General features: G+C 44.9%; 1 protein-coding gene across 1 annotated transcript in view; it reads right to left on the bottom strand.

Annotated features, from left to right (window-relative positions):
* Nucleotides 1-2,580: 2,580 nt before the first annotated feature.
* COL9A3 (collagen type IX alpha 3 chain) overlaps nt 2,581-14,188 on the bottom strand; it is a 60,392-nt gene continuing 48,784 nt past the window's right edge. The window contains exons 19-24 of the mRNA XM_048497916.1: nt 13,445-13,498; nt 11,841-11,885; nt 11,193-11,246; nt 9,321-9,374; nt 2,955-3,245; nt 2,581-2,739 (exon numbers count right to left, since the gene is read on the bottom strand). Of these exons, the coding sequence (XP_048353873.1) occupies nt 2,581-2,739; nt 2,955-3,245; nt 9,321-9,374; nt 11,193-11,246; nt 11,841-11,885; nt 13,445-13,498 (657 nt within the window). The remainder of the gene's footprint in view (nt 2,740-2,954; nt 3,246-9,320; nt 9,375-11,192; nt 11,247-11,840; nt 11,886-13,444; nt 13,499-14,188) is intronic.

The following is a 14,188-nucleotide window of genomic DNA, read 5'->3' as shown; positions in this document are numbered from 1 at the left end:
TAATATAATCTAAATGTGATTAATTTTGGAATGTGCCCTCAATTATGTTATTAAAAAGTCACAATTATTTTGGTGATACTTAAAGTAAATATTTGAGCAACGGTAGGAATGGCAAAGCCATTGGTAATAGTTCAGTACTTTAAAAGGAAGTTTTCCACATGAAATGCATTACACTGTTTTCTTGTATTGTTCAAGTTCATAGTTCTAAACTTTGCATAGAAAAAAAATCAAAATCAATTAAACTGGGTTTGTACATTTTCAGTTGGGCAGTTACTTTGATATTTTTATTTAAAACTTCACATGTAAAATTAGATTCTTAACATTTGCATTTTGCAGTCTGCTTCACAATTAGCACTACTCCACAAATAAATCACTGTGGATTTACACTGTACATTGGTACATCTTGGCCTTCAAACATCAAGGCCATAATTGCATTTAAAATGACCTGTGTGCAAAAACCTTTTCAAAGTGTTGAAGATGACATTGAGTGCAAATATCTATTATGATTAACTTTTACTCAAGATGTTTCTCACTTAAACATTCATTGAAATATGCAAAATCAAGTGCTTGTTTTGGTTCACCTGACGGGATTCCTTAAACTGTATTTTATATTTCAGAATATCACTGTACGTTAAATATGGGACTTCATAGATTTTTTTGTTATTGTTACGCAAATAAAAATCTACAGAAAAGTATTTCTGTGAAAATTATCATACAAAATTAGTTGTAACAAATAACACACTACTTCAATTTTTGACTTTTTGGAGAAGGCACAACAGACCAGAAGACAATTTGGAACAGAGGAGTTTCCTTCACAGTTTTAAAATCAGATATTATTGACCATTTTGCTTAATATTTGCCAAACAATCTTGTATTAAGGTAAACTTGCAAGCAAACCACAAAAACACACTGCGATTTTTTTTAAAAAAAATGCAATCTGAAGGTGGAGATCATTGTAGTCATCTGAGCAATGCACAATGGGACCAGATCTGGATTTAGCCTGCAGTTCTAGGAAGCCATGTGCATATGTACTCATTTAGCAAGTACTCTTGCAGCTTGAATAGGCAAACTAACTTTAAATTAAAACATACCTTTGACCTTTCGGCTGTCTGAGCAATGTAAATAGAAACATAAGATGATACCCTTGGAGCAGCAGTGGGGTAGGAAGTTAAGAGCTCGTGTATCTAATCTGGAGGAACAGGGTTTGATTCTCCGCTCTGCCGCCTGAGCTGTGGAGGCTTATCTGGGGAATTCAGATTAGCCTGTACACTCCCAGCTGTACACTCCCAGCTTCTCGAAGCTCTCAGCCCCACCTACCTCACAGGGTGTTTGTTGGGGGGTGGGGGGAGGGCAAGGAGATTGTAAGGCCCTTTGAGTCTCCTGCAGGAGAGAAAGGGGGGATATAAATCCAAACTCTTCTTGGCTTTGAGCACACAGTTTTTATAACTAGGGCCTGAATATGAATGCCAGTTTCCAGGTGGGACCTGGGGATTCCCTGTAAATTAGAACTCATTGTTGGACTACAAAATTCAGGTCCCCTGGAGATAGTAAATGCTTTTGAGGGTAGACTTTCATAGGGTACAGTGCCACAAAGTCCCTGTCCTCCCCAGGCTCCATCGCCAATAATTCCCAAGAGGCTGGCAAAGTCATCATAGACGAAGTCTTACATTCTGCATCCATGTTAGAGTGGTCAGCATTCAGGCTGCATTAAGCCTTTGCATGTGTACACATGCTCTTTGGCTACTCCATCACAATCCCTGGGCCATGGACCCCCAAAGTGGCAGCTGCAAGGAGAAATTGGACGCAAAATGATCAAGGAACTTCTGCACTGCCTGTAATGCTGAAATTTACCACATAGTTTAAGATACTTCACTTGCTAGGAAAGCTTGAAACGGATATCTCGCACATACCATTTTAACTAGACCTTGGGCTAGTCACAGCTTCTCTGTGCTCTCTCAGCCCCACCTACCTCACAGGGTGTTTGTTGTGAGGGGGGAAGGGCAAGGAGATTGTAAACCCCTTTGAGTCTCCTGCAGGAGAGAAAGGGGGGATATAAATCCAAACTCTTCTTATTATAGACGTAGATCAGATATTGTCAAAATTTAGTAACCTGAAAGTCCCTCTTGATTTTCAAAGCTTTGTGGCACCCCTTGGCCCGCTCTTCTTCCCATTGCTGGCATATCCCAGGAAGCCTTTTCAAAAGCACGTCAAGCTGCTTATGCCCCTCTGAGGCTTCTGTTCTTTTCCATCTTCAAGACAAGACAGTGAGACCCTTATCAGCTGCAAGAAATTTCCTCTTGGATAGAGGTCTACTGAACAAGGGTAAAGAATCAATGTGGAGGAGCTTTTCATATAAATTGAAAAAGACCACTATCACGCGAAATCAGAAGTAGTACTCGTGTGAATACTGTCATTGCCTATTTATTGTCTATGGATGCAGAATGTCATCTCTACTTTGACGAAAGGCAATGGCATCTCAATGAGTTCCCATCCTTTAAAAATTGGGAAAGTGCTACGGACCCATTCCTTGAGGTGGAGAGTCCCCACCCGCATTCCTAGCAACGGAAGTGTGAGAAGGGCTCACTCTGTTCTTACAAAGCACCTGGGGCCTCTCTGGGAGGTGACCCCAGTCAGAGAAGCAGAGATCCGAGGGGGTACAACATTCACCCCACAATATTGGCTGTTGGCTATTTGCACATTTGAACTTGGGAGAGGGCAGCCAACGATGTGAAACTGTGACTGCAGAAGGTAAATGGAAGGTAATAAAATGGAAAGAGATCTGAAGTTCACGTCTGAAAACATTTGTAATGATACAAGATCCTAATAATTTCAAACACATATAAAAGTAAGAGCATGATCAAGAAGACAGCAGAAGATTCAGCTCATTAGGCCTGTAAAAATCGTGGAATGTCACTTTAAAAGCCTTCTCTAAGGCTGTTTCTGCACCCAATTACAGCGTTGTGCCATTGGTGTTGTTGGCAACGCTGCAGCCACAGAGCATTCGCATGGGCGGGTGTTCCGTAGACAGGTAGCGGCATCAGCTGAACCCCGGCGCTTCGCTTGTCTGCGCTTTGCAAACGGCTTTCTTTTTTCCCAGGGTAGATGTCATGGGCGTTCAGTGCCAGGATTGGCCTGTGTGGGCCGCCATTGTGGGGAGTGGGCTCTGCAGCACCAATTCCTGGCGGGCACTTCACACGACACCAACTGCGGAGCGCCATTGTTGAAAAGACATACTCAGTGAGCGACTTTTGAATAAGAACATAAGAACTAAGAATAAGAACATAAGACCTAGCCTGCTGGATCAGAGTCCATCTAGTCCAGCACTCTGCTACTCGCAGTGGCCCACCAGGTGCCTTTGGGAGCTCACAGGCAGGATGTGAAAGCAATGGCCTTCTGCTGCTGCTGCTCCCGAGCCCCTGGTCTGCTAAGGCATTTGCAATCTGAGATCAAGGAGGATCAAGATTGGTAGCCATAGATCGACTTCTCCTCCATAAATCTGTCCAAGCCCTTTTTAAAGCTATCCAGGTTAGTGGCCATCACCACCTCCTGTGGCAGCATATTCCAAACACCAATCACATGTTGCGTGAAGAAGTGTTTCCTTTTATTAGTCCTAACCCCCCCCCCCCCCCAGCATTTTCAATGTATGCCCCCTGGGTCTAGTATTGTGAGAAATACTCTTAGAAGTTAAGGACCCCTCTCATCCAGTGATGTCTGTCTGTTTCATTGCATTCAAAAGGACTGAGAGATCAGCCAGAAACCAATGATTAACCTTCCTTCATGGGACAAGAAAGACCTACCCCACTGAATTTTTTTTAAAAAAAACGTAGGGTACTTCATCAAGTGAGAGATCCAACAGGTGTGGCAGCACATTCCAAACACCAATCACACGTTGCGTGAAGAAGTGTTTCCTTTTATCAGTCCTAATTCTTCCCCCCAGCATTTTCAATGAATAATTGAAATCCCTCAGTCCCCCAGCATTTTCAATGAATAAATCCCCCCAGCATTTTCAATGAATAAACCGTTGTGGGCACGCTGGAGCGTTGCCGCATCACTGCAGCATCATTTCTGCAGCAATGGCCATGTGAACTCCCCACCTATAAAACTGCTTTTACCATCCTTTTATGGGCTTTCTTCGCCCATGCGGAAACAGCCTATGTTTGTAGTCATGGGAATTATAAAATGGTCCAAATAGAGCTGTATACTATGGTGGCTTTTCTATTCACCTTCTATACATTTAATTTCTGATTATCCATTTCAATACGTGAGAAAAATTATAGATTAACAATACATAAACAATAGTCACAACTAACAGGTTAGTACATTTTGGCATGCTTTTATAAGTAGTCTGTCCTCCCCACCAGATCACATAGCTTAGCATACTGAGGGATTCACTCTATCATCTTATCACCAACTCTATTTTCTCCAGAGGATTCTTTTTGAATTTGCTTTACCCTTGCATCTTCCAGTAGGTGGTGATGTTACTCCTTCTGATGGATATGATTCTTCTTAATTTAGGAGAAAAGCATCAGGCTTATAAAACTATGAATGGTTCAGGAAGGTGAATCCAGGAAGAAATTTGAAGGCTATATAGGAAAAAAGGAGAGGTCCTCCAATTCTATGGACTGGCATCAAGTTTGTAAGGATAGATGGAATGGCTCTATGCATGCACACTTGGGGCGTGGGGCGGGGGGTGCAGAATGGGGCACAAGATGTTAATTTTCAACCAGTTTTTATACAAAAGAATGAAATCAATGAGTCTCATGACTTCAGAAAGTTGTGACTTTGTAGAAACTGGATCTTTGTAGGCTAGCCTGATCTTAGAAGCTAAGCAGGGCTGACCTGGGTTAGTGTTTGGCTGGGAGACCAAGGAATTTCAGGAGTGCAGAGGAAGGCAATGGCAAACCACCTCTGTTAGTCTCTTGGCCTGAAAACACTAGTGGGTTCCTATAAATCAGCACTTCATACACATACATGTGGTAGAATGAAAGTGTAGAACAAAGCAGCCAGGTTGAATCACTCAGGGACTACAATAGCGGGTGATGAGTTGCTTGTACAATAGTCATTGCAAGCTATGGACAGAGTTTTCATGGCACCTGATATTACAGCATACACAGTATGTCTTGAAGAAGGCAGTTCCTTTAGGCAGCTACAAGTAATTACGATTTGAATGTGGAAACAATGAATGGTGTACATAACAGACCAAAACCCATCTTCAGCCGCTATTCTATGCCACAAGTTAACCTGCACACAGTTTTGGTGTAGATAAAGCATTCCAAGTGAAATGAGCTTTACAGGAAACCAGGAATATAGTGTATTGGAATATTCTAATGGGGAAAATATTTAATGGAAAGCATGCTCTACAGTGATTTATTTTTTAAAGACCATCATGTTTTGCTGCTTTTGTTGTGATATTCTCTGCAAAAGGAGTTTCTTATATCTGAACATTTAAAATAGTTTAAAAGGACAGGGGTTTTATTTTAAAATATTTTTGCTTCAACTTTTATGCTCCTGTTTCTGACAACTTGGTTCTATGTAGAATTACTCCGGTGTAAGCCCACTGAAATCAGTGGACTTTTATTGGAGAAATGCTGTACTAAGAGCTGTACTAAGAATCTAGTTTCACATACCTTTGGGGATGGGGCAGTATATTAAATCTGATGCATACATACATACATACATACATACATACATACATACATACATACATACATACTTTCCACAACAATTTCTAACATAAAGGCTGAAGAACTTTTAAAAACAAAAACTAAAAATCAGATCTATTTAACTATGTTCCAGGAACTGATTTTAAGGAAAATCGAAATTACTGGGGAAATTTGCTGTTAAAATTGTAAGAGGCTAATTAGATTGGTAGCAATTATTGTTTTAGATAATATTATGAGAAAATAAGCACTGCTGCAGGAGAAAAAGTCTTCTGCAAAAATTATGTAGGGAAACTGAAAAGTAGTGTTTGTTTTTAACTGTTTGTGTTTTTAATGTAAACTAACTCCAACAGGACTCTGGAAAGGTGGCATAGCATGTCACTTTCAGGCATTTTAACGTTCAGCCCTTTATGCTCATTAGTTTTTAGGACTATTTCAGAGTGCTTTTCGAGCCAGTGGATGCCTGCTATATTTAAAAACACAGGATACTTTTTTTTTTCTGGAAATTTGCAGCAAGGAAGATAATTATAGATCTGTTAACATTGAAACAGGAGTTAGTAGAACTTGAAGGGGTGGGAAAGGAGGAATACAGTGTTCAGGATTTGGGAAAGGGGTTCAAGGCAGTGGTGGGATCCAAAATTTTTAATAACAGGTTCCGATGGTGGTGGGATTCAAACAGTGGCGCCGCCAGTTCCTATTGGGCACGGAGGTTGCTTTAGTAACCCCCTGTCGGCACTCTGAAAAAATTAGTAACCACTTCTAGAGAACTGGTTGGATCCCACCTCTGGTTCAAGGCCACCCCCATGAAACTAGGGCTGCTTAGGGATCCCCCCCCCCCCATTTATAGTTCATCTCCAGACTATGGGTGTTTTGGAGGATGAACTCTCTGGAATTGTACCCCATTGAGGTATCTCTCCTTAGGCTCCGCCCCCCAAATCTCCAGGAATTTCCCAAACCAAATCTGGCAACCCTACCCTCCACCCATCCCCCACAGGTGGCTGGGGGAGACCTGGCAACCTCAAATAAGAACTCAGGTAGCTGGTTTCCCCTGACGTTCTTCCTGTCCTTTAAATTATCATTCCTTTTTACAATCAGCTTTGCTATTTCCCCCCTTTTGAGATTTGATGGCGCCCTTGAAGATTTTATATATTTTTTTAAACTGTGGTTGTATGACGTGAGACCGTCTGAGCACGACCCGTTTGGGAAGAGGCAGCCTAAAAACCGAATGAATAAATGAATGAATGCTTTCATTCTCACAAGGGGGGGGAAAAGAGGGAATGGCGGGAAAGACCCCGAGCGCCTCAGAGGAGGAACAGGCAGGAAAGGAGCAGGAAAATGTCCGTGTGAGGAATATTCAAAAGCAAGTTTGTCTTTTGTGCGGGGAGGAGGAGCGAGGAGAAGAAGAAAAGGGGAAATTTCTCCTGTGGAGAAACAATGGCCGCCCTTAAGAAAGAGAGCTGAGGCAGTGACAGGAGACTGACAGCCCCGCCTGACGACCGTTGACGCCACAGTGGGCGGAGCCTCGCGTCGGTGCGCGCTCCCCGCCCATCCCTCCACCCGCGGTTTTGTCCGTTGGGGAGTTGAAAGGGGGCGTGGCCCTCTCCAAACCGGGGGCGGTTTGGAGAGCGCGGGAGGGCGGGGCAGCCTCGCAGGGTTGCTAGGCAACCCACAGTTACCTGCCTGGGGGATGCTTTGAGGCCTAACCTGAGAAGGGGCCGTCTGGCTACTACTGGGGCTTTCCTAGTTGGAAGGTGACCCAGACCTTCCCCACGGTGCTCTGTTCCCGAGTGGGGGGGTGGGGTGGGGGCGGCAGCGTTTCTCTGCTTGCTCTTTTAATTTGGGGGGGGGAGAGGAGGGAATCTTTGAAGCATCGAGAATATAAGGAGTAGAAAATGCAACGCAAGGCTGAGAAGAATTGAAGCACTGATTCAACTCAGAATTTTAAAAAGGGATGGGGGAAAGCATGTAATGGCAGCAGTGGCGAAGCTGCAATGGGACAGGGGGTGCTGTGCCCCAAACGCACGCCACTGGCATCACATGGGGGTGAAAAAATCGCCTCCCAGACCCCCCTCCCAGGGGTGTGGTGGGGGTGGATTGAGGTGTGGGCTGGGGTGTAGCAAGGGCAGGTCGTGCCCTGGGCACGGTTTCCTCTCCCTCTGTCCCTGAATGGTAGCCAGGAATCATTTTGAGGAGGTGAGTACAGATTAAGATCATTGTAAAGGGGGGAGGGGGATTGAAATGTTTTAGAAACATTTTAAGGGACTCGGGTGGAAAGGACTAATACAGGGCTGCCATCCCCAGTAGGGAGATTCCTGGAGATTTGGAAGTAGAGCCTGGGAATTGGCCATGCTGGAAGGGGCTGATGGGAATTGTAGTCCATAACATCTGGAGTGCCAAAGGTTCGCCACCAGGGGCATAACCATTTTCTCCAGGATAACTGATCTTTATCATGTGGCGATCACCTGTAATTCCAGGAGCTGTTCGGGCCCTACATGGAAATTGGCAACCCTTAAAAAAAACAACCCATGTTGAACGATGGTCTTGACAGTTTGGGGCCCTTCCTAGGTTCAAAAATCTCATTCCATTTCCCACTCTTGGACAGGTTCCTTCCAGCAACTCTGCTGCTAAGTAGCCTCTCAACGCAGAGAGTGCTTCAATACAGACATCGTAATAACAGCCCCCGGCTCTCTCCTGCTTCTTAAGATTACGCTGTGGTTTCGAACGTTCCATTTCCCTCCTCTAATGTTTTCTCCGCTGGATGCATTTAAATATTTTAAAAGGCCCCGGCGCTTGCATTTTTGCGTAGCTTCAGGCGGTTGCGGCATTTGCCTTTCGGATTCATGGTGTGACAGCAGCAGCGTTAGCAACAACAGCGCATCTAAAATAAATGGCATTCCAAAGTGAATCAGAACCCAACCGCTGGATAGTCTAGGTACAGGACGGAGCCCCAGTGTCCTCTAGAACATGGATGTTGTGCTTCTGGTCTGTTTAATAACAAGGACATCCTGTTTTCTCCAGCGCCAGGGATGCAGCGCCCTGAGGGGGCTGCGCTGTTGCCGCCCCTGTAGTGGGGAGTGACGGGGGACCCCGCGCTACTTGGGGAGAGTAGCGCGGGGCTTAAGGTAAGTGGGGAAAGGCCCTAAGACAGCATTTATATTAAGCCCTGAATTCCTTAATCTAGGTCGAATGCTTTAGCACAGTGGTGGCAAACCTCTCAGAGCCCTTTCTGTGGGCACATGTGCACAGAGTTCATCATTGGGGGGGGCAGAAAATCACCCGCCCACACACACACACACATCTAGGCTGGCCTGGGCATGATCCTTTACCTGGGAGTAAGCTCGGTTGCTGGCAATGGGGCTGGCTTCTGAGTAAACCCTCCTAGGGTCGTGATTCACCCATTGGAAGAGTTGCACGGTTGCTTCAAAGCAAAGCCACCCACTACCACCAAGCTGACTCCCGAGTAACGCGCACCTCGGAGCCAACCGTTTTTTCTAAACTAAAACCTCAGCATTCAGGTGAAATTGCCGTGTTGGCACTTTGCAATAAATAAGTGGGTTTTGGGTTGCAATTTGGGCACTCGGTCTCAAAAAGGTTCGCCATCACTGCTTTAGCATGATTTTCACCCCACTCATGGTCTGTAATGTTTTGCGGGATACTTACCGAAGATCCCCTTGGCCCAGCGTTGCCTCTCTCCCCGGCAATACCACGAATTCCCTAGAAAGAATTATACAAAGTCACTGTGTTGGATTTGAAAACATGGCACTATTTTTGAGCCAGTAGCTCTGCACAGACATCGCATGGAAACAGCTCTTGCCAATTTTTATCCCTCTGGTCTCTCAGTTGCTTGCTTTGAGACACAACGTTCTATAAGCTCCTCCTGTATAAGTGATCTCAAAGTGAACAGCAATCACACCTCGTGCATGGTTTCCATGGGCAAAGTCCCTAGTGGGCTGTCCTTTGCTCTGCCATGTCGAAGAGAGAATAGAAGCGGCTTTTCTCTGATACAGCTAACGACTGCGTCCATTTCAATCCTTAACATTCCAAACAGCAAGCAGCCACTGGTCGTTTCCCCACTCACCTGGGTGAGTGGTTGCTGCGCGCTACTCCCAGTGTGCGTCATTTCTGGCGCGCTCCCGGGCTTCCCCACGACTCCGCGCTCTGCCCTGGGTCATCAAAAGGTGCCGTTTCGAGGAGCGCCAGGAATGACGCACGCTGAGGGGGCGCGACAGCAGCAGCATCGGGGTGGCTGAGTTGTCGCCGCCCCTGTAGTGGGGAGTGCTGGGGGACCCCACGCTACTTGGGGAGAGTAGCGCGCAGCAGCAAGTAAGTGGGAAAACGCTCACTGATTCTAGATGCTATGCAGAAATTCAAAGTATTGAAATGGATCCTGCTGTTCTGCCAGCGGAAGTAGTTCCTATGGAGAATGAACCCCTTGAGTCCAAGAAAGGTTCTTTCTGCCACTAGTGCAATAGATCTTCAGGATCCAAATCATTCATTCAAAGATCTGTAGGGCATGGTGGCTTAGCCCAACACTATTAGCTGCAAGCCCCCTGACACGGTGTACACTATGAACGACATCATATGAATGGTGTAGGGTTGGTCATACCTTATTTGATTTTTGATCCACGTCAGACTCCTGACAGATAAACTCTGCTGTGCCAATGTGAGCTGCCCAAGAAGCTGGTGGAACAGAGGATTCAACTGGGGTCCACCCAAATCCACAGAACCACAGAAGAGGGCAAGTTGTTCCTCTTTGCAATCCTATACCTAATCGAAAGGTGTCTGTAGAACTCCATGGGAATTTATTTTCTATCTGCATAGCACCACCCCTTCATTTGCATAGCCCCGCTCTAGTTTCCATTCCTTCATCCGGCTAGAGGACTCCAAAGCTGATCTGTAAATATAATTGAGTAGCGTGTTCCAGATGGTGAACCAGAAAAAGTGAAGGATTCTGGGAGATGTAGTCCAGAGGAATACCCTTTCCCAAGCAAAGAGGGGCCAACTGGACTACAACTCCCACAATCCTTCACTTTACCAACAGCACCTTCACCTCTCCTCCTCACCCACGACTGACATTGAGAAGAGCATTACCTCAGAAACGAGAGATGCCACTTGGCCATCATGGGGTTTTTCAAGAGATGTCCAGAGTTGGTTTGCCATTAACTGCATTTGTGTTGCATCCCTGGACTTTCTTGGTGGTCCCCCATCCAAGTACTCACCAACGTGGTGTCATGGTTAGAGTAGGATCTGACAAACGCCAGTTGAAAATTGTGCTGTGGAAGTTTGCTCAATGAACTGGGGCCAGTCTCTCTCTCTCTCTCTCTCTCTCTCTCTCTCTCTCACACACACACACACACACACACACACACACACACACACACACACACACACAGAGCTCCTTCACAGGATTGAGGGAATAGAGAAGAGGAGAATGTTGTAAGCTGTTTTGGTTTCCCATTGGGGAGAAATGTGAGGTATTAAGTAAATAAATAAACCAAAATATTTCAAAAGGGCATGCATGGAGATACATACAGGTATACCTGGCTCCCCTGAAGGACCGGACTCTCCCATTTCCCCTTGACTGCCCTGCAGGAAAAAGAAGAAATAAGTGCGAGCGGGCATTTCTGTAAGATGAATATTTCGTGTTCACAAACAAACCCTCTTGCCCAAATAGGAAGTAATGGGTTAGACCCAGCAGATCCATTCCACTAAACCAGGGGTAGGGAACCTGCGGCTCTCCAGATGTTCAGGAACTACAATTCCCATCAGCCCCTACCAGCATGGCCAATTGGCATGGTCAATTGGCCATGGTCAATTGGCCATGGTCAATTGGCCATGCTGGTCAATTGGCCATGCTGAAAGGGGCTGATGGGAATTGTAGTTCCTGAACATCTGGAGAGCCGCAGGTTCCCTACCCCTGCTCTAGAGGGAAACCTTACCGCTCTAGAGGGAAACCTTACCGTTCCGGAAGAGCTATTTTCTCAGTCAAGCTGACAAAGGCAGATAATGGTTTGGAAAGAATGACAGCCGCTGTCCTTATAATACTACGGGGCAACTCTACGTGGCCACTTAAGAAAACACTTTATAGCAAATGTTCTGGCCAAGATGGGGGGGGGGGGGGGGCGCTTCTCTCCATAGAATCGATATTTGGGCTTGAAGCTGCCGAGAGGATTTACTTACTAGTTGACCCTTTTCGCCCTTCAGTCCTGCTCTTCCAGGTAGTCCCTGAGGGGAAAAACCACCATCAGTATCAGAACATTTGGAGTCGGCAGAGAATGACAGTTTAAGGTAAGGGCAATGGAGCAGCAGTGGCGTAGGAGGTGAAGAGCGCGTGTATCTAATCTGGAGGAACCGGATTTGATTCCCAGCTCTGCCGCCTGAGCTGTGGAGGCTTATCTGGGGAATTCAGACTAGCCTGTACACTCCCACACACGCCAGCTGGGTGACCTTGGGCTAGTCACAGCTTCTCGGAGTTCTCTCAGCCCCACCCACCTCACAGGGTGTTTGTTGTGAGGGGGGAAGGGCAAGGAGATTGTCAGCCCCTTTGAGTCTCCTGCAGGAGAGAAAGGGGGGATATAAATCCAAACTCTTCTTCACTCTTCTTCAATGAGAATTAAATCAAATCATTAATGTATGCAATTTTCTAAAATACAGACGTCGTTATATATTTGTGCAGATGTTATTTAACATCTACATTTGCCCTCTTGCCAAACCGGTTCAGAGTTTCAGACTGGGCCGTCACGAGTATTCTGATGACACCTAGCTGTAACCATGTCGAAGAGGGAGCAAGCTTGTTTTCTGCTGCTCCAGAGACTAGGACATGGAGTAAGGGATTCAAGGTGCAGGAAAAGAGATTCCACCTAAACATTAGGGAGAACTTCCTGGCTGTCAGGGCTGTTCGACAGTCGAGTTCACTACCTCGGAGAGTGGTGGAGTCTCCTTCTTTGGAGGTTTTTAAACGGAGGCTGGATGAACATATGTCAGGAGTGCTTTGATTATGTTTCCCTGCATGGCAGGGGGTTGGACTGGATGGCCCTTGAGGTCTCTCCCAACTCTACGATTCTATAATTCTATGTTGATAGACACCTGTAGGATCTCTCACTTGATGAAATACCCTACGTTTTTTTTTTAAAATTCAGTGGGGTAGGTCTTTTTTGTCCCATGAAGGAAGGTTAATCATTGGTTTCTGGCTGATCTCTCAGTCCTCTTGAATGCAATGAAACAGACAGACATCATTGGATAAGAGCGGTCCTTTATAAGAGTATTTCTCACAATACTAGAACCAGGGGGCATTCATTGAAAATGCTGGGGGGAAGAATTAGGACTAATAAAAGGAAACACTTCTTCACACAACGTGTGATTGGTGTTTGGAATATGCTGCCACAGGAGGTGGTGATGGCCACTAACCTGGATAGCTTTAAAAGGGGCTTGGACAGATTTATGGAGGAGAAGTCGATTTATGGCTCCCAATCTTGATCCTCTTTGATCTGAGATTGCAAATGCCTTAGCAGACCAGGTGCTCGGGAGCAGCAGCAGCAGAAGGCCATTGCTTTCACATCCTGCACGTGAGCTCCCAAAGGCACCTGGTGGGCCACTGCGAGTAGCAGAGAGCTGGACTAGATGGACTCTGGTCTGATCCAGCTGGCTTGTTCTTATGTTCTTATGAAGATGAGAATTCCCATGCCCTACTACCACTTCAGTGGTAGAATATTTTGTTTCTTTCTTCAAAATATTCAAAGAATATTTTGTTTCTTTGTTCAGATTTTCATGGAAAGAATACTTACAGGCATTCCATTTGGCCCTTTTTCTCCAGGAGCCCCAAAGCGAGCCGCATCACCCTGTAGACAGGAAAACATTTTCAGATGGGAAATTCACCAGTACGGGGAATGGAGCATTATGGAAATAATACACATATGTTTTAATTTTATATATCTGTGCATGCATCTGGGCTCAGAAGCAAGCCCCATTGCCAGCAACCAATTTTTATCTGTAATTACTGAAATTGCTGCTATAATGTATTTTAATGAATTTTAATGTTTTATCGTTATATTGTATTTATGAGACCTTACATTGTATTTGTTTTATGTCTCATTGTACACTGCCCAGACCCCTTCAGGGGTTGGGCAGTCTATTAAGCCGAATAAATAATAATAATAATAATAATAATAATAATAATAATAATAATAATAATAATAATAATAATAATAATAATAATAATAATAATAATATATCATCCAATTTCTTAATATTATTAATGCAGTACATAGCTCACATCCATTCAATTTTTCACAATATGTGTATATCCCTTTAACAGAGAATTGGAACATAAACTCATTCAATATCCTTACGGATCTCTTAATATACCAAAGTCTTTTTATCTTCACAGCACTTGGGAAATCAGCCGTTTGCCAAGGTTCCAACCCGGCATCAACAAAGGGAACTAGTCCTCCAATAGTTAAATGCAAATCGCATCCAAATCACATCCGTAGCAATGTCCTTTGTCTTCCAAATCACATCCAAACGGAATG

The sequence above is a fragment of the Sphaerodactylus townsendi genome, linkage group LG05 (assembly GCF_021028975.2).
Source record: "Sphaerodactylus townsendi isolate TG3544 linkage group LG05, MPM_Stown_v2.3, whole genome shotgun sequence".
Lineage (NCBI taxonomy): Eukaryota > Metazoa > Chordata > Lepidosauria > Squamata > Sphaerodactylidae > Sphaerodactylus > Sphaerodactylus townsendi.
This window is presented reverse-complemented; position numbering and strand designations above follow the sequence as displayed.